At 48.5% G+C, this 21,827-nt stretch overlaps 1 protein-coding gene across 1 annotated transcript; it reads right to left on the bottom strand.

Annotated features, from left to right (window-relative positions):
- Window positions 1–264: 264 nt before the first annotated feature.
- Window positions 265–21,581, bottom strand: ciz1b (cdkn1a interacting zinc finger protein 1b). The gene is made up of 16 exons (XM_048244587.1): window positions 21,492–21,581; window positions 20,536–20,896; window positions 18,135–18,190; window positions 14,642–14,847; window positions 14,036–14,168; window positions 13,537–13,696; window positions 13,279–13,361; window positions 12,991–13,067; window positions 10,960–11,130; window positions 9,920–10,029; window positions 9,332–9,425; window positions 8,696–8,809; window positions 7,636–7,767; window positions 3,204–3,228; window positions 2,918–3,039; window positions 265–1,663 (listed from the first exon to the last, which is right to left on the bottom strand). The coding sequence occupies exons 2-16, from the start codon at window positions 20,868–20,870 to the stop codon at window positions 1,013–1,015; spliced, it is 2,469 nt and encodes an 822-aa protein (XP_048100544.1). The 5' UTR covers window positions 20,871–20,896; window positions 21,492–21,581; the 3' UTR covers window positions 265–1,012.
- Between the last annotated feature and the right edge of the window lie 246 nt (window positions 21,582–21,827).

Here is a 21,827-nt window from a genome sequence, read left to right as displayed (position 1 = left end):
GAACTAATCAAAATACACACTCTTCAGCTAGGCCACAGTGTGTATGTGTTTGCGTGTGTGTGCATGCACAAGTTGCATAGGCTGGACACAGAGAGCTCATAGGCTGGAGTTCTCTAGGCTGCTTTTCCTTTAATCTCAACTCACCAACTCATCATTGGTTCATTCCCGATCAGTGGGATTGCCATAGCAACATTAGAACCAGCTCAGGCTGTGGTATGAGTGGAATAAACTGATAAACCATTTTAATAAATATTTATCTCAACGTCAAAGTTTATTAACTTTATTACAAACTTTATTAGTCTCCCCAAGGAGAAATTTGCCTTCTCACACATCTCACAGCAGACGGCAGGCGGGCCACTACGGACGACTAATGACCTCTGCACATAGACGCGTAGGCCACTATGGACGACTAATGACCTCTGCGCGCAGACGCGTAGGCCACTACGGACGACTAATGACCTCTGCGCGTAGACGCGTAGGCCACTACGGACGACTAATGACCTCTGCGCGCAGACGCGTAGGCCACTACGGACGACTAATGACCTCTGCGCGTAGACGCGTAGGCCACTACGGACGACTAATGACCTCTGCGCGTAGACGCGTAGGCCACTACGGACTGAAGGCCTCTGCACGTAGGCGGCGCCATGACATCCACGTTGGGTTCCACTGCTCTGCGCTCCACCAGCGAACCATCTCACCGTCACCACGGAGATGACCATTCAGTGCTGGCGTCGCTCAGTAAAATGGTCAGTTAACATTTTGGACGTTGGTGTGCGTGGTCAGGTGACAGAAAGTGTCTCAGTGGGTGCAGGGCAGCAGCAGATGACCGTTGGTCCATCGCCTCTCTCACGGCCGCTTACTGGCCCGTGTGGATTTCCTCCTGGTCACTGAGTATCTCTGACCGCTGGCGGAGGAACTTGGCTGCTGCTGCTGGTCCTGCTGCTGGAGACCAGTCTCTGCTAGTCCATCCATGGCCTCCTCCCGGTCAGCTCTGCCCAACTCTAGCTCCAGGTCACACAGAACCTCGGCCCGGTCGGGGTGGGTCACACAGAACCTCGGCCCGGTCGGGGGGGTCACACAGAACCTCAGCCCGGTCGGGGGGGTCACAGGGCCTGGGGTGTACCCCTCCTCCCTCCCCCCTGATGTCCATCTCCGACCCCTGCAGCCCGCTGTCCTGCGACAGGTCGTCTCCGTGCAACTGGACGCAGCTCCGCTTCGCTGCGTCCACCCAGCCGGTCTGGTCAGCGCCAGCGGCGTGTGGTTCTGGTCCAGTATCGGTCTGAGTTCTGGATCTCTTCGCCGGGTGTTTGCGGCGAGACGCCTTTCCTCTAGAGGCCGCTGCTAGTGCGCTGTGTTTCTGTGTGGGTGTGGGGGGCGTTTCCAGTGGAGTGTGTTTCTGTGTGTGTGTGGGGGGCGTTTCCAGTGGAGTGTGTTTCTGTGTGTGTGTGGGGGGCGTTTCCAGTGGAGTGTGTTTCTGTGTGTGTGTGGGGGGCGTTTCCAGTGGAGTGTGTTTCCGTGTGTGTGTGGGGGGAGCCCTGCTGCAGTGTAACCCTGGGGCCTCCACCTCCTCCTCCTCCTCCTCCTGGTGCTCCTCCTCCTCCTCCTCCTCTTCCTGGCGCTCCTCCTGGGGGAGCTGAGAGCGCCTCCTCCTCCTTCTGTACTTCTGATGACGGAGAGAGATGCACAAGATGACCACTCACACAGTGTCCTTATCACAGCACAGCACAACACATCAGGGCCGCATCAGGGCCAAATCAGGGCCGCATCAGGGCCGCATCAGGGCCGCATCAGGGCCACATCAGGGCCACATCAGGGCCACATTTCAAGGGCCTTTCAAGCACCAGCTCAAGTACATGTTCATTAGGCATTCAGTGTTTTGGTAAAACAGCTAGGCACTGGAAAGACAGGAAATTACTATGTGTGTGTGTGTGTAGTGGACTAAAATGTGTCTGTGTGTGTGTGTGTGTAGTGTGTGTGGGGGCGCTTCCAGTGGAGTGTGTTTCTGTGTGTGTGTGGGGCGTTTCCAGTGGAGTGTGTTTCTGTGTGTGTGTGGGGCGTTTCCAGTGGAGTGTGTTTCTGTGTGTGTGTGGGGGCGCTTCCAGTGGAGTGTGTTTCTGTGTGTGTGTGGGGGCGCTTCCAGTGGAGTGTGTTTCTGTGTGTGTGTGTGTGTGTGGGGCGTTTCCAGTGGAGTGTGTTTCTGTGTGTGTGTGGGGGCGCTTCCAGTGGAGTGTGTTTCTGTGTGTGTGTGTGTGTGTGTGGGGGCGCTTCCAGTGGAGTGTGTTTCTGTGTGTGTGTGGGGCGTTTCCAGTGGAGTGTGTTTCTGTGTGTGTGTGTGGGGCGTTTCCAGTGGAGTGTGTTTCTGTGTGTGTGGGGCGTTTCCAGTGGAGTGTGTTTCTGTGTGTGTGTGGGGCGTTTCCAGTGGAGTGTGTTTCTGTGTGTGTGTGGGGAGCCCTGCTGCAGTGTAACCCTGGGGCCTCCACCTCCTCCCTCCCTCCTCCTCCTGGTGCTCCCTCCTCCCTCCTCCTCCTCTTCCTGAAACCCTCCTGGGAGCTGAGGCGCCTCCTCCTCCTTCTGTACTTCTGATGGCGGAGAGATGCACAAGATGACCACTCACACAGTGTCCTTATCACAGCACACAGCACAACACATCAGGGGCATCAGGGCCAAATCGGGGACGCATCAAGGGCATCAGGGAACGCATCGGGGCCCACATCGGAACCCACATCAGGGCCACATTTCAAGGAGCCTTTCAAGCACCAGCTCAAGTACATGTTCATTGGGCATTCAGTGTTTTGGTGAAAACAGCTAGGCACTGGAAGACGGGAAGTGCACTATGTGTGTGTGTGTGTAGTGGACTAAAATGTGTCTGTGTGTGTGTGTGTGTGTATGAAAGAGAGAGGGCAGCATCTGGACTAACCTGCAGGTTCTGAAAGTGTCTGAGGGAACGGCAGTGTGACTGCAGAGCTGTGGACTCGAAGTGATAGAACTTGTGGCAGAGCCGGCACAGGAACCCAGCGACCGGCACCACGAAACTAGAACCTGGAGGAGAAGAGGAGGAGAAGAGCAGAAAATGAGCCCTAATTTACCAGTGACTACAGGCCTGCTGAGGTTCTAGAGTAGAGTACCAGTGACTACAGGCCTGCTGACGTTCTAGAGTAGAGTACCAGTGACTACAGGCCTGCTGACGTTCTAGAGTAGAGTACCAGTGACTACAGGCCTGCTGACGTTCTAGAGTAGAACAGCAGTCAGTATTTGTACATGCACAGTTTAGCCGAGCTACAGTTCTACATAGATCCTGTTATAGCGATGATTGGACTGGGTTACTGGGAATCGAGGAATTATTTACCAAAGTATGCATGTTTTACTCCGCTACGCTAGATGGGCATTGGTCACTTTAATGCTCCAAACATGAAACAATCAAAACAAAGCTTGACTAGCTTGACTAGCTTGATTAGCTAGTGAACTTCATCATCAGCATCATCAGTGTAACTTGTTCAATAGTTGACATTATTTGTTGAAAATGTTCTAATGGACATTCTGGGGGATGGTAATTCCTATATGTATGAAATAAGGTACAACTAATGAGTATGTACATGTAGCATTGCGGCAAAAGAGTTATGTAGTTAGCTTCCTAATCGAGCTAAAAGAGTTATGTAGTTAGCTTCCTAACTGAGCTAAAAGAGTTATGTAGTTAGCTTTCACAACACAACACTCAATTTTCATTGACATGTCATTGGCGAAATTGAACATTAGGCCTACCAGAGATTAGATTTGGTGATGGCCTTGGATCCTGGCTGGCTCATATTCAGTGAGGGTGGTTTCATGCAAGAATTGAGGCTGTCATCATTTTAAGAACAACTCATGCAAAACTGTCATATATCCATAGCGCCAACTAAATAGCCTACCATGGCATTGTGTTGGCGTTATGGATGTGACAGTTTTATGCTGAATTGCCCTTAAGCGTGACAGCATGACATCAGCGTGACATCAGCGTGACGGACACATCAGCATGACATCAGCGTGACAGCATGACATCAGCGTGACAGCATGACATCAGCATGACATCAGCGTGACAGCATGACATCAGCATGACATCAGCGTGACGGACACATCAGCATGACATCAGCGTGACGGACACATCAGCATGACATCAGCATGACATCAGCATGACATCAGCGTGACGGACACATCAGCATGACATCAGCATGACATCAGCATGACATCAGCATGACATCAGCGTGACAGCATGACATCAGCGTGACGGACACATCAGCATGACATCAGCATGACATCAGCATGACATCAGCGTGACGGACACATCAGCATGACATCAGCGTGACAGCATGACATCAGCATGACATCAGCGTGACAGCATGACATCAGCATGACATCAGCATGACATCAGCGTGACAGCATGACATCAGCATGACATCAGCGTGACAGCATGACATCAGCGTGACGGACACATCAGCATGACATCAGCATGACATCAGCGTGACAGCATGACATCAGCATGACATCAGCGTGACAGCATGACATCAGCATGACATCAGCGTGACGGACACATCAGCATGACATCAGCATGACATCAGCATGACATCAGCGTGACAGCATGACATCAGCATGACATCAGCATGACATCAGCGTGACAGCATGACATCAGCATGACATCAGCGTGACAGCATGACATCAGCGTGACGGACACATCAGCATGACATCAGCATGACATCAGCGTGACAGCATGACATCAGCATGACATCAGCATGACATCAGCGTGACAGCATGACATCAGCATGACATCAGCATGACATCAGCATGACATCAGCATGACATCAGCGTGACGGACACATCAGCATGACATCAGCGTGACAGCATGACATCAGCGTGACATCAGCGTGACGGACACATCAGCATGACATCAGCATGACATCAGCATGACATCAGCGTGACAGCATGACATCAGCATGACATCAGCATGACATCAGCATGACATCAGCATGACATCAGCATGACATCAGCATGACATCAGCGTGACGGACACATCAGCATGACATCAGCGTGACAGCATGACATCAGCATGACATCAGCGTGACAGCATGACATCAGCATGACATCAGCGTGACGGACACATCAGCATGACATCAGCGTGACAGCATGACATCAGCGTGACAGCATGACATCAGCATGACATCAGCATGACATCAGCATGACATCAGCGTGACAGCATGACATCAGCGTGACGGACACATCAGCATGACATCAGCATGACATCAGCATGACATCAGCATGACATCAGCATGACATCAGCGTGACGGACACATCAGCATGACATCAGCATGACATCAGCATGACATCAGCATGACATCAGCATGACATCAGCGTGACATCAGCGTGACGGACACATCAGCATGACATCAGCGTGACATCAGCGTGACGGACACATCAGCATGACATCAGCATGACATCAGCATGACATCAGCATGACATCAGCATGACATCAGCATGACATCAGCATGACATCAGCGTGACGGACACATCAGCATGACATCAGCGTGACGGACACATCAGCATGACATCAGCATGACATCAGCATGACATCAGCATGACATCAGCATGACATCAGCATGACATCAGCATGACATCAGCATGACATCAGCATGACATCAGCATGACATCAGCGTGACGGACACATCAGCATGACATCAGCGTGACAGCATGACATCAGCGTGACATCAGCGTGACGGACACATCAGCATGACATCAGCGTGACATCAGCGTGACGGACACATCAGCATGACATCAGCGTGACAGCATGACATCAGCGTGACGGACACATCAGCATGACATCAGCGTGACGGACACATCAGCATGACATCAGCATGACATCAGCGTGACAGCATGACATCAGCATGACATCAGCATGACATCAGCATGACATCAGCATGACATCAGCGTGACAGCATGACATCAGCATGACATCAGCATGACATCAGCATGACATCAGCATGACATCAGCATGACATCAGCGTGACGGACACATCAGCATGACATCAGCATGACATCAGCATGACATCAGCGTGACGGACACATCAGCATGACATCAGCATGACATCAGCATGACATCAGCGTGACAGCATGACATCAGCGTGACAGCATGACATCAGCGTGACAGCATGACATCAGCGTGACAGCATGACATCAGCATGACATCAGCGTGACAGCATGACATCAGCGTGACAGCATGACATCAGCATGACATCAGCATGACATCAGCGTGACAGCATGACATCAGCGTGACAGCATGACATCAGCATGACATCAGCATGACATCAGCATGACATCAGCGTGACAGCATGACATCAGCGGACGGATATATCAGTGTGACAGCATGACATCAGCGTGACAGCATGACATCAGCGTGACAGCATGACATCAGCGTGACGGACACATCAGCATGACATCAGCATGACATCAGCATGACATCAGCGTGACAGCATGACATCAGCATGACATCAGCGTGACAGCAACTCAATGGCGACATCGAAGCGTGGCGGACACATCAGCATGACATCGAGCGTGACATCACCCGTGGCGGACACATCAGCATGACATCAAGCGTGACATCAGCAGCCGGACACATCATGGTGGCGGACACATCATCATGACATCAGCGTGACGGACACATCAGCATGACATCAGCGTGACGGACACATCAGCATGACATCAGCATGACATCAGCGCGACAGCATGACATCAGCATGACATCAGCGTGACAGCATGACATCAGCGTGACGGACACATCAGCATGACATCAGCGTGACAGACACATCAGCTTGATATCACGCGGATAGCATGACATCAGCGCGACAGCATGACATCAGCATGACATCAGCTGGACATCAGCGCGACAGCATGACATCAGCGACGGACATCACGACATCAGCGGACGGATATATCAGCGTGACAGCATGACATCAGCGTGACATCAGCGTGACGGATATATCAGTGTGACAGCATGACATCAGCGCGACATCAGCGTGACGGACACATCAGCATGACATCAGCGCGGACATCACCGCGGACGACACATCAGCATGACATCAGCGTGACATCAGCATGACGGACACATCATCGTGACGGACACATCATCAAGCTGAGGCCTCAACTCAGCAGGGGTCTGTGTAGTCCTGCAGTTTAAAGGTGCAGAAAGGGTTGTTTTCAGCTTGTTTATTTTAAAATCTCTTCTGTGTTTTTGGACGTATGACAAGACAGTGTGTCCAATAAGGCGCTATACACTATGTTTTCTTCTTGGGATTAATTTTTTTGTTATTTATTTTTTACTTTTTTTTTCCTGGTCGTGACAAAATCAGATTATCCATCGAAAACACCATTAAGTAATAATCAACATATACTGGAATGCCAAAAGATCATCTTTGTATCTGTCCCAGTAGAACCAACGTACTGCTTTAGGGGACGATCACCTCCACTTTGTGGCATTCCATCATCAGCTGACCAGCGAGTTAACCGTCACACTGACGGACCACTGACCTGTCTCATCAGCTGACCAGCGAATTAACCGTCACACTGACAGACCACTGACCAGTGAGTTAGCCGTCACACCGAGGGACCACTGACCTGTCCGGTGGCCACCCCCTCCTCCTCTTCCTCGCTCGACTCTTCCTCGTAGTTGTCCTCACCCTCGAAGCAGCCGACGGCGTCCACCGTGATCAGCTCGTCCAGCAGCTCTGGCCCCCGCTCCTCCTGCAGCTGGGGCAGCGCACACACACAGAGGTCAAAGGTGAAAGGTCAACTCCCAGGAAGCACAGGAATCAGAAAGGAAGATGGTTATGGGCAGCATCATCAGCTCAGACCATAAAAATGCCCAATTCTGTAGCTTCCAGTTGTCTTGAACGCTTATAAGACCATTTAGGACCTTCACAGTAGTAAATATATAAATACATTGAAAATTCAATAATAAGGCAACTGGCGCTATGTAAGGGATTATGTATAGAATGCCGGTCCGCTGCGCGTTGGGGTCCGGTTCGCCCTGCCGGGACTTATTTTCCCAGTAATGACCGGCGTTCTATACATTATCCTGCTTATTATACGGCTACTTGCCAAAACGAAATAATAAACTCCCCACGATATGACTTCAGCCTACATAACCTAGCCTATTTGTTACCGTTCATCGTGGCATTTGCTGAGAAACAACACACGCTGAACTTCAATCAAACATTCTTTGCATAGTGATATGAAAGATGTATCAGAAGCACACAACCCGTTGCCATTGACAGCGGTAACTATGAGAATGAGTGTCTGTGATCCTAGAGAGAGAGTATAAGTATAGTGACCCCCCGTGGGAATGGGTGTGTGTGTGTATGTGTGTGTGTGTATGTGTTGTGTATGTGTGTGTGTGTGTATGTGTGGGGGGGGGGGAGTAGACTGGCAGCCTAATCCCGGCGCAGTGAGCTGCCTGCAACAACAGCACTCGGGGAGCAGTGAGGGGTTAGGTGCCTTGCTCAAGGGCACTTCAGCCGTACCTACTGGTCGGGGTTCGAACCGGCAACCCTCCGGTTACAAGTCCGATGCGATCACAGAGAGTGCTGAGTGTCTGTGATCCCAGTGAGTGCTAAGTGTCTGTGATCCCAGTGAGTGCTGAGTGTCTGTGATCCCAGTGATTGCTGAGTGTCTGTACCTCCTCCACCCTCTGCTTGTGCTCTCGGGACTTCATGTGCTCCACAAACTTGCGTGGCGTCCTGAAGTGCCTCGTGCACATGGTGCAGAAGGGCCTGGAAGAATGCTTGCACATCTACACCAGCAGGGGGAGACATTGAACATGTTTTACGTTCCTGACATATATTGTTGTTGTACCAAAACATTCAGGGGAAATAAACACGCACACGCACACACACACACACACACACACACACACACACGTTTTGTTGACAGAAAATGATTGCGGTAGTTCCTGACAAATGTTAAATTTCTAATGTGGTTGAGGCATCTGATGATGCAGCAGACACCATACAACATTGGTAGCTAAATCTGTCTAGTATGATAACAAACAAGGTTTTAACAAATGCTGCTGTCTCTGCACGGGCATCGCTATTTAACTTGGCACATTAACACATGTCTGCTTTAGGTGACACATTTGACGTTGTGCGGTTGGCACACTCCCTGAGATGCCAGCCTGGCGAATGTTGTGAGGACGCCAGGTTGGCATCGCGCTCACTCGGCTGGCAGGTTGGCATATGTCTGTTTAGCTGGCAGGCTGGCATCTAAGTTGGCATGCCTGTGGCGTGGCTGGCAGGTTGGCGTGCCTCGTGCCCACCTTGTGTTCTTTGGTCCGGCGGTGCTCGACCAGGTCGCCAGAGAAGTGGCACTGGCAGGTGGTACACCAGCGCTGTAGAGACGGCCTCTTCTCTCTGAGACACACGCTACCAGCACAAGCGGCAGCGCACACACACCTGGCGCACACACACACACATACAAAGACATGCATACAAACACATGCGCATACATACAGACACACACACAAATGTAAGATTGATCACACACACATTCATAATATAATGAAATAATTATAGAAATATGTAAATATCTATGATGACTGAGGCAGAGCAAGATTTGGAGCCAACGTGGTAGCAGGTAGCTATCTAATGTCTAATAGGGAAGTAGCTGGGCACACACACACACACACACACACACACAAACAAACACCTGTGGTCAGTGAGGCTGGGCAGTAGCTGGACACTGGACACCACACACACACACACACACACACACACCTGTGGTCAGTGAGGCTTGGCATTAGCTGGGCACCACACACACACACACACACACACCTGTGGTCAGTGAGGCTGGGCAGTAGCTGGGCACCACACACACACACACACACACACACACACACACACACACCCTGTGGTCAGTGAGGCTGGGCAGTAGCTGGGCCAGGCAGGTGCTGCTCATGTGCTGAATCTCCATCAGACGACGCTGATGCTGCAGACTGTTCATGTGACTCTGAAACTCCTGACACACACACACACACACACACACACACACACACACGCATGCACGCGGCGCACATACACACACAATAATAATACCTATCGCGCACACACACACACACACGCACACAAAACACGCACGCACAAAACACACACACTGGCACGCACGCAATAATAATACACACTGCGCGTACGCGATGCACGCATCAGTACATTACGCAGGCCAGATCTATGCATGCACGACGGCGCCATTACGCACACAGACGCCACAAAAACACACACACATACACACACACAAATAACAAATTCATCATCATCATGACCACCACCACCCCCATGCATTGAACGCTATTTTATTTAAGTATAAAAATATAAGTATAAGTATATATACTTTTTTGATCCCGTGAGGGAAATTTGGTCTCTGCATTTAACCCAATCGGTGAATTAGTGAAACATAAACAAGCACACGGAACACACAGTGGGTGAAGAAATCACACTAATCCCGGGCGCAGTGAGCTGCCTGCTACAACGGGCGCTTAGGAGCAGTGGGGTTAGGTGCCTTGCTCAAGGGCACTTCAGCTGCGGCCCACTGGTCGGGGCTCGAACCGGCAACCCTCCGGTTACAAGTCCAGAGTGCTAACCAGTGGGCCACGGCTGCCCATTTTACACACACACACACACACACACACACACACACACACACACACACACACACACACACACACACACACACACACACACAGTATATTCCTGTTACCTGCACAGACACACACACACACATATATTCCTATTACAAACACACACACACACAGACACACGGACACACACACATACATTCCTGTTACAGACACACGCACACACACACACACAGACACATGCACACAGACGACACACACACATATGTTCCTGTTACAGACAGACACACACACACACACACACACATCCCTGTTACCTGCTGGTTGCAGCATGTTGTGTTACATATGTAACAGAGGAAGCGACTGGAGGCGGAGTTTTGATCACTGTCCTGGCTGTGATTGGCTGGTTCCTCCAGGCCTGTGCTGAATGCTCGACTCTCATTGGTCTGCTGGATGGTAACCTTCAGAGAGGAGCCCACACCCAGGACCTGGCCAGCACAGGACACACACACACACACACACTCATGTGGTTAGTGATGCATGCAACACACACACAATAATAATACACACAGGACACACTCACATGGGTATGTTAACATTTCAGACATAATGTGTATATGTGTGTGTGTGTGTGTGCGTAAGACGGAGGTTCTGTGTGTGTGATGTTAAACGGTGGGGCTGTATATCTGAATGACATAACCGGTCATATGGAAGTCCTAATTTAGCGGTTGTTCTACTACTCCCCCTAGTATTTCCTCCGGACATTATGCAAATGTGCTGTGTCTGACTGAGGCGTAGAACATGCGGTTAAAATTCACACCTAGTGAAAGGGCGTGTCGGTGACGTTTCTTTGTGTAAGTCCATGTGGTTAGATCTGACTTAAATGCCAGTGTTATGATGGAGTGGCATAGTGCTGTCAAGAAAATCTCCGACCTGGAAAGATGCAGACATCACGGAGCTACTGTCCATGAGGGCAGACAGCATTGTGATAGAACACATGAAGGGAACGGCAAGAGACACGTTGATGTAGCCTACAACTGCATGGCAAGGCCAAATTAATTAAAAAAACTGAATCATCATAAGCAGAAGGCGCTGAAAAGGCAGTAGCCTACAGCGCGTCGTTGACATCCACAATAATAGGAGTTATTTAATAAATTGTTAGCCAACACGGTTTCTTTATGGTTTTTCTGTTCATTGATAGCCTTCTCATGACCTCACTGCTGAGCTCGCTGATATTTGTTGAGCATAAATATGCCTAGAGAAAATGAAAACGAAGAAAACCCAACTTTGTTCCAAGCTCCTTACGTAAATGCAATAGACACATGGGGAGAGGATGCTTTTGGAAAAAATAAACCATGAAAAAACGAACCACTTCACTGTTATGTTAGTATTTTGTTTGTTGCTTAAAAATGTTGTACTGTATATGATGGCCTTGAAGTCTTGAGTTAGCCTACTGAATTGGCTGGTACCATAAAGTTTGTGCATGCTCTCTCTCTTCAACGGAAAACCAGATTTGGGGTTCCATATCCAAGTAATTCTGCACATAACGTTGAAAACAGATAAATGTGTTTATTGAAGCACACATACAAATACTGTAGGTCAATTTCAAGTGCGCACTTACGTGACTACTTCAAGTATCAGCCTACGCACAATAGATTTTTCTTCTTTAGCCTACATAATGCATACACTTTGTAAACAAACAGCAGCTGTGACAGGCAGCGGCCGCATATATTCTGCGTCATATCTTGCCTCTTGTGAACTCTACAAGCCCCCCCCTCACTCGACAACCACACGGAGATTCTGTAATGTGCGTGTATGTGTTGTTCACACATAGGTCCGTATAAGGTCAGTATAAGGTCCGCAGGTTAGCATCATATCTGAATCGTCTGAAGGGTAGGACCTCCGTTTGACAAACCTCCACATATACTCCGGAGGTTATATCTGAAAGCGCTAAATGTATGTATGCATGTGTGTGTGTGAGTGTGTGAGTGTGTGTGTATGTGTGTGTGTATGTATGTATGTGTGTGTGTATGCGTGTGTGTGTGTGTATGTATGTATGTGTATGTATGTGTGTGTGTGTGTGTGTGTGTGTGTGTGTGTCTGTATGTATGTATGTATGTATGTGTGTGTGTGTGTGTGTGTGTATGTATGTATGTATGTGTATGTATGTGTGTGTATGTGTGTGTGTCTGTGTATGTATGTGTATGTATGTGTGTGTATGTGTGTGTGTGTGTGTGTGTGTGTGAGGTGAGTGAGTGTGTGTGTGTGTGTGTGTGTGTGTGTGTGTGTGTGTGTGTGTGTGTGTGTGTGAGGTGAGTGTGTGTGTGTGTGTGTGTGTGTGTGTGTACCTCTGCTGCTCTGGTCTCCTCTGCACACTTTTCTGCCTGTAGGCTTGGAGGACTCATGGCATCATTCTCCAGTGAGTCTGTGAAAGTGCACACGCACACACACACGACACGCACACACGCATACGCACACACGCATGCACACACAAACACGCATGCACACACAAACACGCACACACACACGACACGCACACACACGCGCACACACAGCCAAGTCACATACAGTCATGACACCAACACCTCTGCCTTTGGTCTGGAGGGTCTTTAGGCCGTGCTTGGTTCTAAGGGTACCTCTGGGGTTCTCAGAGCAGGTTCTGCTCACTGCGTTCTGATGGGAAGGTTCCAGAGGAGGACTTCCACCTGACTCACCACTTCTGAGAACACACACACACACACAGTTTAAAAATGGGGAAAGGCTGGCTTGGTGTGTGTGTGTGTGCGTGCGCGTATTTGTGTGTGAGTGTGAGGTGGGGTTAAGAGGCAGTGTACACAAATGTGTGTTTGTGTGTGTCTGCATGTTTATTGAGTGTGTGAGTGTGTTTGTGTCACGCGTGTGTTTGTGTCTCATGCAGCCTTGTATCACGCTTGGCGTCGCGTGCGTGTGTGTGTGTGTGTAGTGTGCGTGTCACTTCCATTGGAGGCTTAATGTGTGGTCGCTCCTCCTGTGGACAGCCAGTTTGACCACTCTTTTCTGCAGCCTCGGACTGTCCTGCAAATACATAAACACTGCTCTGATCACACACACGCACGCACACGCCTGCTGTCTCATCATCTCCGGCAAACAGAAAATGACTCTGCTGATCACCAGTAAACACACATCCAGCTCTGATCTGGTCTGTGTGTGTGTGTGTCTGTGTGTGTGTGTGTGTGTGTGTGTGTGTGTGTGTGTGTTTATCATGAAGAAAGGGGTCTTAAAGGGAGTGGTGTTCACTGGCTGACCTCCCTGTCTGGGGCATCAGAAAAAGAGTATATATACTTACTTACTTCATTAAAAGAGTATATATACTTACTTATACCAGTTAGCATGTCTGCTAGCCACTCCTCTCACCTGGGGTGCCAGCTTTGCCCTCCGTGATCGAGGCGCTGCCCTGGGCCCCAGTGCCCTGCCCAGTCATCTCAGTGCCCTGCCCAGTCATCTCAGTGCCCTCCCTCTTGCTTTCGGCCAATCGCTTGGCAGAATCCTGCAGGACACACAAAAAACCCACCAATCACACATCAGCGCACAGGGATGCTAACCTGAACAGTGAACAGCTATGCTGCTGACCTGATGAAGACCCATAGAATACACAAGAACAACAACAATAAATTAGCAACAACAACAATAAAGTAAATAAGGGCACAGTATCCTTATTAATGAACACACACACTGCAGTCATTTTAAAGGACATATCAGGACTACACCCCACAGAGACTGCACACAGAGCCCATGGATGCTAACTGAACACACTGCCCATGGATGCTAACTGCACACACTGCCCATGGGTGCTAACTGCACACAGAGCCCATGGATGCTAACTGTACATACACTGCCAGTGCCCATGGATGCTAACGGCACACAAAGCCCGGATGCTAACTGCACACTGCCCATGGATGCTAACTGCACACACTGCCCATGGATGCCAACTGAGCCAGTTTAAAGCAAAGAGAAGAGGACCTGGTTGGTGCTATTGGTCCGGGAGTGGGGGTAGCTGTTGGTGCTGTTGGTCTGGGAGTGGGGGTAGCTGCTGGGGGTAAAGGAGGCCCGGACACCCCTCACTGGCGCTACTGGTGGTGCTGCATGGTGTGGCGGCCGCAGGATGGAAGATCTGACCCCAGCCATGAAGAACTGGCTGAACCGCGGCCCTCCAGGTACCGAGAAACCTGCAACCAAACAATGGAATCAGGAGAGTCATGGAAACAGACAATGGAATCAGGAGAGTCATGGCAACAGACAATGGAATCATGGCGTGTTAGCATATGAGCCTGTGAGCCTGTGAGCTCATGTCTTAGCGTGTTAGCATATGAGCCTGTGGGCCTGTGAGCACATGTATAATTAAGCTGTTAGCATATGAGTATATGAACACATATATAAGCGTGTTAGCATATGAGCATATGAGCCTGTGAGCTCATGTCTTAGCGTGTTAGCATATGAGCCTGTCAGCACTAGTGTAAGCGTGTTAGCATATGAGCCTGTGAGCCTGTGAGCTCATGTCTTAGCGTGTTAGCATATGAGCCTGTGAGCCTGTGAGCTCATGTCTTAGCGTGTTAGCATATGAGCCTGTGGGCCTGTGAGCTCATGTCTTAGCGTGTTAGCATATGAGCCTGTGAGCTCATGTCTTAAGCGTGTTAGCATATGAGCATATGAGCCTGTGAGCCTGACAGCACATGTATAAGCGTGTTAGCATATGAGCATATGAGCCTGTGGGCCTGTGAGCACATGTATAAGCATGTTAACATATGAGCCTGTGAGCCTGTGAGCTCATTTATAAGCGTGTTAGCATATGAACATATGAGCCTGTGAGCCTGTCAGCTCATGTATAAGCGCGTTAGCATATGAGCATATGAGCCTGTGAGCACATGTATACGCGTGTTAGCATATGAGGCTGTGAGCACATGTATAAGCGTGTTAGCATATGAGCCTGTGAGCACATGTATAAGCATGTTAACATATGAGCATATGAGCCTGTCAGCACATGTGTAAGCGTGTTAGCATATGAGCCTGTGAGCACATGTATAAGCATGTTAGCATATGAGCATATGAGCCTGTGAGCTAATGTCTTAGCGTGTTAGCATATGAGCCTGTGAGCTAATGTCTTAGCGTGTTAGCATATGAGCCTGTGAGCTAATGTCTTAGCGTGTTAGCATATGAGCCTGTGGGCCTGTGAGCACATGTATAAGCATGTTAACATATGAGCCTGTGAGCACATGTATAAGCATGTTAACATATGAGCCTGTGAGCCTGACAGCACATGTATAAGCATGTTAACATATGAGCCTGTGAGCACATGTATAAGCATGTTAACATATGAGCCTGTGAGCTCATGTCTTAAGCGTGTTAGCATATGAGCATATGAGCCTGTGAGCTCATGTATAAGCGTGTTAGCATATGAGCCTGTGGGCCTGTGAGCTCATGTCTTAGCGTGTTAGCATATGAGCCTGTGGGCCTGTGAGCTCATGTCTTAGCGTGTTAGCATATGAGCCTGTGAGCTAATGTCTTAGCGTGTTAGCATATGAGCCTGTCAGCACTAGTGTAAGCGTGTTAGCATATGAGCCTGTGGGCCTGTGAGCTCATGTCTTAGCGTGTTAGCATATGAGCCTGTGAGCCTGACAGCACATGTATAAGCATGTTAACATATGAGCATATGAGCCTGTGGGCCTGTGAGCACATGTATAAGCATGTTAACATATGAGCATATGAGCCTGTGAGCACATGTATAAGCATGTTAACATATGAGCATATGAGCCTGTGAGCTCATGTCTTAAGCGTGTTAGCATATGAGCATATGAGCCTGTGAGCCTGACAGCACATGTATAAGCGTGTTAGCATATGAGCATATGAGCCTGTGAGCTCATGTCTTAAGCGTGTTAGCATATGAACATATGAGCCTGTGAGCTCATGTCTTAGCGTGTTAGCATATGAACATATGAGCCTGTGAGCCTGACAGCACATGTATAAGCATGTTAACATATGAGCCTGTGAGCCTGACAGCACATGTATAAGCATGTTAACATATGAGCCTGTGAGCACATGTATAAGCGTGTTAGCATATGAGCCTGTGAGCCTGACAGCACATGTATAAGCATGTTAACATATGAGCCTGTGAGCTCATTTATAAGCGTGTTAGCATATGAGCCTGTGAGCACATGTATAAGCATGTTAACATATGAGCATATGAGCCTGTGAGCTCATGTCTTAGCGTGTTAGCATATGAGGCTGTGAGCACATGTATAAGCGTGTTAGCATATGAGCCTGTGGGCCTGTGAGCTCATGTCTTAGCGTGTTAGCATATGAGCCTGTGAGCACATGTATAAGCGTGTTAGCATATGAGCATATGAGCCTGTGAGCCTGTGAGCTCATGTATAAGCGTGTTAGCATATGAGGCCCGCATCAATTCAAGTCTCTAACGCTTGCCTCTGGTTCTGATCCAACCAGATGGCCTCGTCACGGGCATATCTTACACCCGACCACTGGCTCCCCTCAGACCAATGGCGTCTAGCTCTGCCACCCGATGCGGCTCAGGCCAATCAAACTTTTTCATCATTTTATCCCATGTATAAAGCGTGTTAAGCACTGCAGAGTACATATATAAGCGTTAGCGTATGAGCATATGAGCCTGTGAGCACATGTATCGCGTGTTGTTAGCATGAGGCTGTGAGCACATGTATCACGGCGTGTTAGCATATGAGCCTGTGAAAGCGTATGTATAAGCGTATTAGCATATGAGCAATATGGCCTGTGAGCTAATGTCTTAGCGTGTTAGCGTATATTATGAGCCTGTGAGAGCTCGTAATGTAGCGTGTTAGCATATGAGCCTGTGAACTGTAGGCTCATGTCTTGGCGTGTTAACGCATAATGGGCCTGTGAAACACGTAATAATTAAGCTGTTAGCATATGAGTATAGAAACGTATATAAGCGTGTTAGCGTATGAAGCGTAAGCGCAGTGGCGCATGTATATAGAGATGCGTTAGCATATCTCGCCTGTGGCGCATGTGTAAGAAGTGTGTTGCGTATGAGTCTGTGAGCTTTATGTATAAGCGTGTTAACATATGAGCATATGAGCCTGTCAGCACATGTGTAAGCGTGTTAGCATATGAGCCTGTGAGCACATGTATAAGCGTGTTACAGATGAGCATATGAGCCTGTCAGCACTAGTGTAAGCGTGTTAGCATATGAGCCTGTGAGCCTGACAGCACATGTATAAGCGTGTTAGCATATGAGCCTGTGAGCTCATTTATAAGCGTGTTAGCATATGAGCATATGACTGTGAGTTCTGCTGGCCATGTGACTGAAGCGTTCTCTGCACGCTGCTGGGTTACGTTCCGCCTCTACATGCGTTACGCCATATAACTCCAGCCGATTAATAGAACATCTCAGCCAGCGAGGTGGGGCAGGAGAAGCCAAGGTGTTGAACATAGGTGTAGCAAATTAGAAGCCAGATTATTGCGCCAGGTGGCGAGGGAATATTGCGCCATGGGCGAAACGCAGCAGCAGCGGGCACCAACCTGTGGAGGGAAAACACACACATGCCAAGTGTGTGAGAGTGAGAGTGAGAGTGTGTGTGTGAGAGTGTGTGTGTGTGTGTGTGTGTGTGTGTGTAGCATCTACAGCGGGCTACATATAATCTTAACATCACGCCAAGGCAAGGTATAAGCGCGTTAGCATATGAGCATATGAGCCTGTGAGCTCATGTATAAGCGTGTTAGCATATGAGCATATGAGCCTGTGAGCACATGTATAAGCGTGTTAGCATATGAGCCTGTGAGCACATGTATAAGTGTGTTAGCATATGACTGAGTACGTATAAGCGCGTTAGCATATGAGCCTGTGAGCTCATGTCTTAGCGTGTTAGCATATGACTGTGAGCACATGTATGGCGTGTTAGCATATGAGCATATGTCTGAGTACGTATAAGCGTGTTAGCATATGAGGCTGTGAGCACATGTATGGCGTGTTAGCATATGAACATATGTCTGAGTACGTATAAGCGCGTTAGCATATGACTGTGAGCACATGTATGGCGTGTTAGCATATGAGCATATGAGCCTGTGAGCACATGTATAAGCGTGTTAGCATATGAGCATATGTCTGATGCATTATAAGCGTGTTAGCATATGACTGTGAAATGCATTATAAGCGTGTTAGCATGAGCATATGACTGTGAAATGCATTATAAGCGTGTTAGCATATGAGCATATGACTGTGAGTACGTATAAGCGTGTTAGCATGAGCATGTCTGAGTACGTATAAGCGTGTTAGCATATGACTGAGTACGTATAAGCGCGTTAGCATATGAGCATATGTCTGTGAGTACATATAAGAGTACGTATAAGCGCGTTAGCATATGAGCATATGAGCCTGTGAGCCTGACAGCACATGTATAAGCGTGTTAGCATATGACTGTGAGCACATGTATAAGCGTGTTAGCATATGAGCATATGTCTGAGTACGTATAAGCGTGTTAGCATATGAACATGTCTGAGTACGTATAAGCGCGTTAGCATATGACTGTGAGCACATGTATGGCGTGTTAGCATATGAGCCTGTGGGCCTGTGAGCACATGTATAAGCGTGTTAGCATATGAGCATATGTCTGAGTACGTATAAGCGCGTTAGCATATGACTGAGTACGTATAAGCGCGTTAGCATATGAGCATATGACTGTGAACGTATAAGCGTGTTAGCATATGAGCATATGTCTGTGAGCACATATAAGAGTACGTATAAGCGTGTTAGCATATGAACATATGAGCCTGTGAGCACATGTATAAGCGTGTTAGCATATGAGGCTGTGAGCACATGTATAAGCGTGTTAGCATATGACTGTGAAATGCATTATAAGCGTGTTAGCATATGACTGAAATGCGATATAAGCGTTAGCATATGACTGTGAAATGCATTATAAGCGTGTTAGCATATGACTGTGAAATGCATTATAAGTGTGTTAGCATATGAGCATATGACTGAGTGTGACTGTGAGATATATGCTCATCCAGCTACACTGGCTACCTATGGCCGCCCGCATCAAATTCAAGTCTCTAACGCTTGCCTCTGGTTCTGATCCCACATACTTGAATGGTAACCATGCGGTATGCTACTACCGACGCTGGCTCCTCGGACGATGACGTCTAGCTCTGCCGCAGCTCAGGTAATCCAAACTTTTTTCATCTGTTATCCATGTATAAGCGTGTTAGCACTGTGAGTACATATATAAGCGTGTTAGCATATTAGCATATGACTGTGAGCACATGTATAAGCGTGTTAGCATATGAGCATATGACTGTGACCACATATATTAGTATAAGTATATATACTCTTTTGATCCCATGAGGGAAATTTGGTCTCTGCATTTATCCCAATCTGTGAATTAGTGAAACACACTCAGCGCGAGTGAAGCGCGAGTGAACACACAGTGAGGTGAAGCACACACTAATCCCAGCGCAGTGAGCTGCCTGCTACAACAGCAGCGCTCGGGGAGCAGTGAGGGGTTAGCACTGTGAGTACAGTGCTCAAGGGCACTTCAGCCGTTCCTACTGGTCGGGGCTCGAACCGGCAACCCTCCAGTTACAAGTCCGAAGCGCTAATCAGTAGGCCACGGCTGCCCAATAAGCGTGTTAGCATATGAGCATATGACTGTGAGCACATGTATTAGCATACAAGCATATGCCTGTTAGCGCATATATTAGCGCGTTAGCACTCCAGCTCCATCTAGTCGGAGTGTGTCCATGTAGTCGAAGTGTGTCCATGTAGTCAGAGTGTGTCTATGTAGTCGGAGTGTGTCCATGTAGTCGGAGTGTGTGTCCATGTAGTCGGAGTGTGTCCATGGTGTGGTATCCCTGCTGTCCCTTACCGCGGGCCCTGGTGCCCATGCGGGTGTTGCCGTGGGTAGCACGAGGTCGGGGCCTGTGGAGCAGGCGGCTGTGGTGTCAGAGCGCGCCCCGATGGGATGTGCTGGTGCTGTACGACCTGCCGCAGCTGCTGCTGGTGGTGTTGCTGAAGCTGCTGCTGGTGCTGCTGAAGTTGTTGTTGCTGGTGGTGCTGCTGAAGCTGCTGTTGATGCTGCTGCTGTTGTTGAAGCTGGTGTTGCTGGTGCTGCTGCTGTTGTTGAAGATGGTGTTGCTGGTGTTGCTGCTGGTGCTGAAGCTGGTGTTGGAGCTGCTGGAGCAGGAGGTTGTGGTTAAACATCTTCTACACTTACAGCAGCGTCCGGCCTGACAGATGGGAGACAGGAGGAGGGAACAGTAAGAAGACATGAACATCCTCTTTAAAACAACAATTTAACAATGTGTAGCGATTACAGCATATGGCTTAACTCCAGCTACATTTATTATGCATGGACTGACAACTAAGTCTATCATAAGACCTCATATAACAGCTGATTATCAGGTTATCAGGTGAGGACAACAACAAAAGAAACATGTCAAGACTGGAGACTCTATCTGCAGAAGTTCACTCATGGACTGTCCAGTCAGTGTAAGCTTGCATCCAATTTCATTTCAGCTAGCAGGTAAACAAACATGCCATGTTTACATTCATGAGCTTTTCTGCTTTCTGTCTGCAAATGTGCGCCAAAAGCTGTGTTTACGTCTTACGCATTACTATTTTAAACCTGTCAAGTTTGCTAACTACGTGAGATTAATTACCGTAATAGGCTACAAAGCCTGCACAGCAATGGTGTGCAGACTGCTCGACCGAGTTGTTGGCTAGCCAGTACACCACAGACATAACGAGTAGCAACTATGACTGTTTTGAGACTCCTGCGTTTATTTCACAATACGGACCGTGTTATACTGAAGAAATACTCACCCAAGAGCATTACATTAGACTAATAAGACAAACAAATAATTGACAAAGCTTCGGATATTTTGCAAAACCAGAGCTTGTATGTGAAACCACAGACTGTATACAAAAGTGTAATTCTATGGTTACACGGAATGACGACAATTTGCTGGCATCTACTTTGCAACAGAGAGCTCCCTCTTTGGGTCGGAGTTTCAACTGCAAAACTCAGCCATCGAGCGTGTCCACGAGGCAAACAAAGCTAACTCTCTCTGGTCTCTAATGCAGTTTCATTAGAGACGTTTTTGTTCACGTGCATTTTGAAGAGAATGGTATATATATATATATATATATATACGGTTT

The sequence above is a fragment of the Alosa alosa genome, chromosome 5 (genome assembly GCF_017589495.1).
Source record: "Alosa alosa isolate M-15738 ecotype Scorff River chromosome 5, AALO_Geno_1.1, whole genome shotgun sequence".
Taxonomy (NCBI): Eukaryota; Metazoa; Chordata; class Actinopteri; order Clupeiformes; family Clupeidae; genus Alosa; species Alosa alosa.
Note: the sequence above shows the minus strand (reverse complement) of the source record. Positions and strands in the feature narration are given on the sequence as shown.

Bases quoted from the DNA above. Each gene is read 5' to 3' on its own strand.
- ciz1b (XM_048244587.1), bottom strand. From the start codon at position 20,870: ATGTTTAACCACAACCTCCTGCTCCAGCAGCTCCAACACCAGCTTCAG. The intron at 18,191-20,535 runs GTAAGGGACAGC...TTCCCTCCACAG, and splicing joins CATGGGCACCAGGGCCCGCG to GTTGGTGCCCGCTGCTGCTG. The intron at 3,040-3,203 runs GTACTCTACTCT...CTTCTCCTCCAG, and splicing joins CAGCAGGCCTGTAGTCACTG to GTTCTAGTTTCGTGGTGCCG.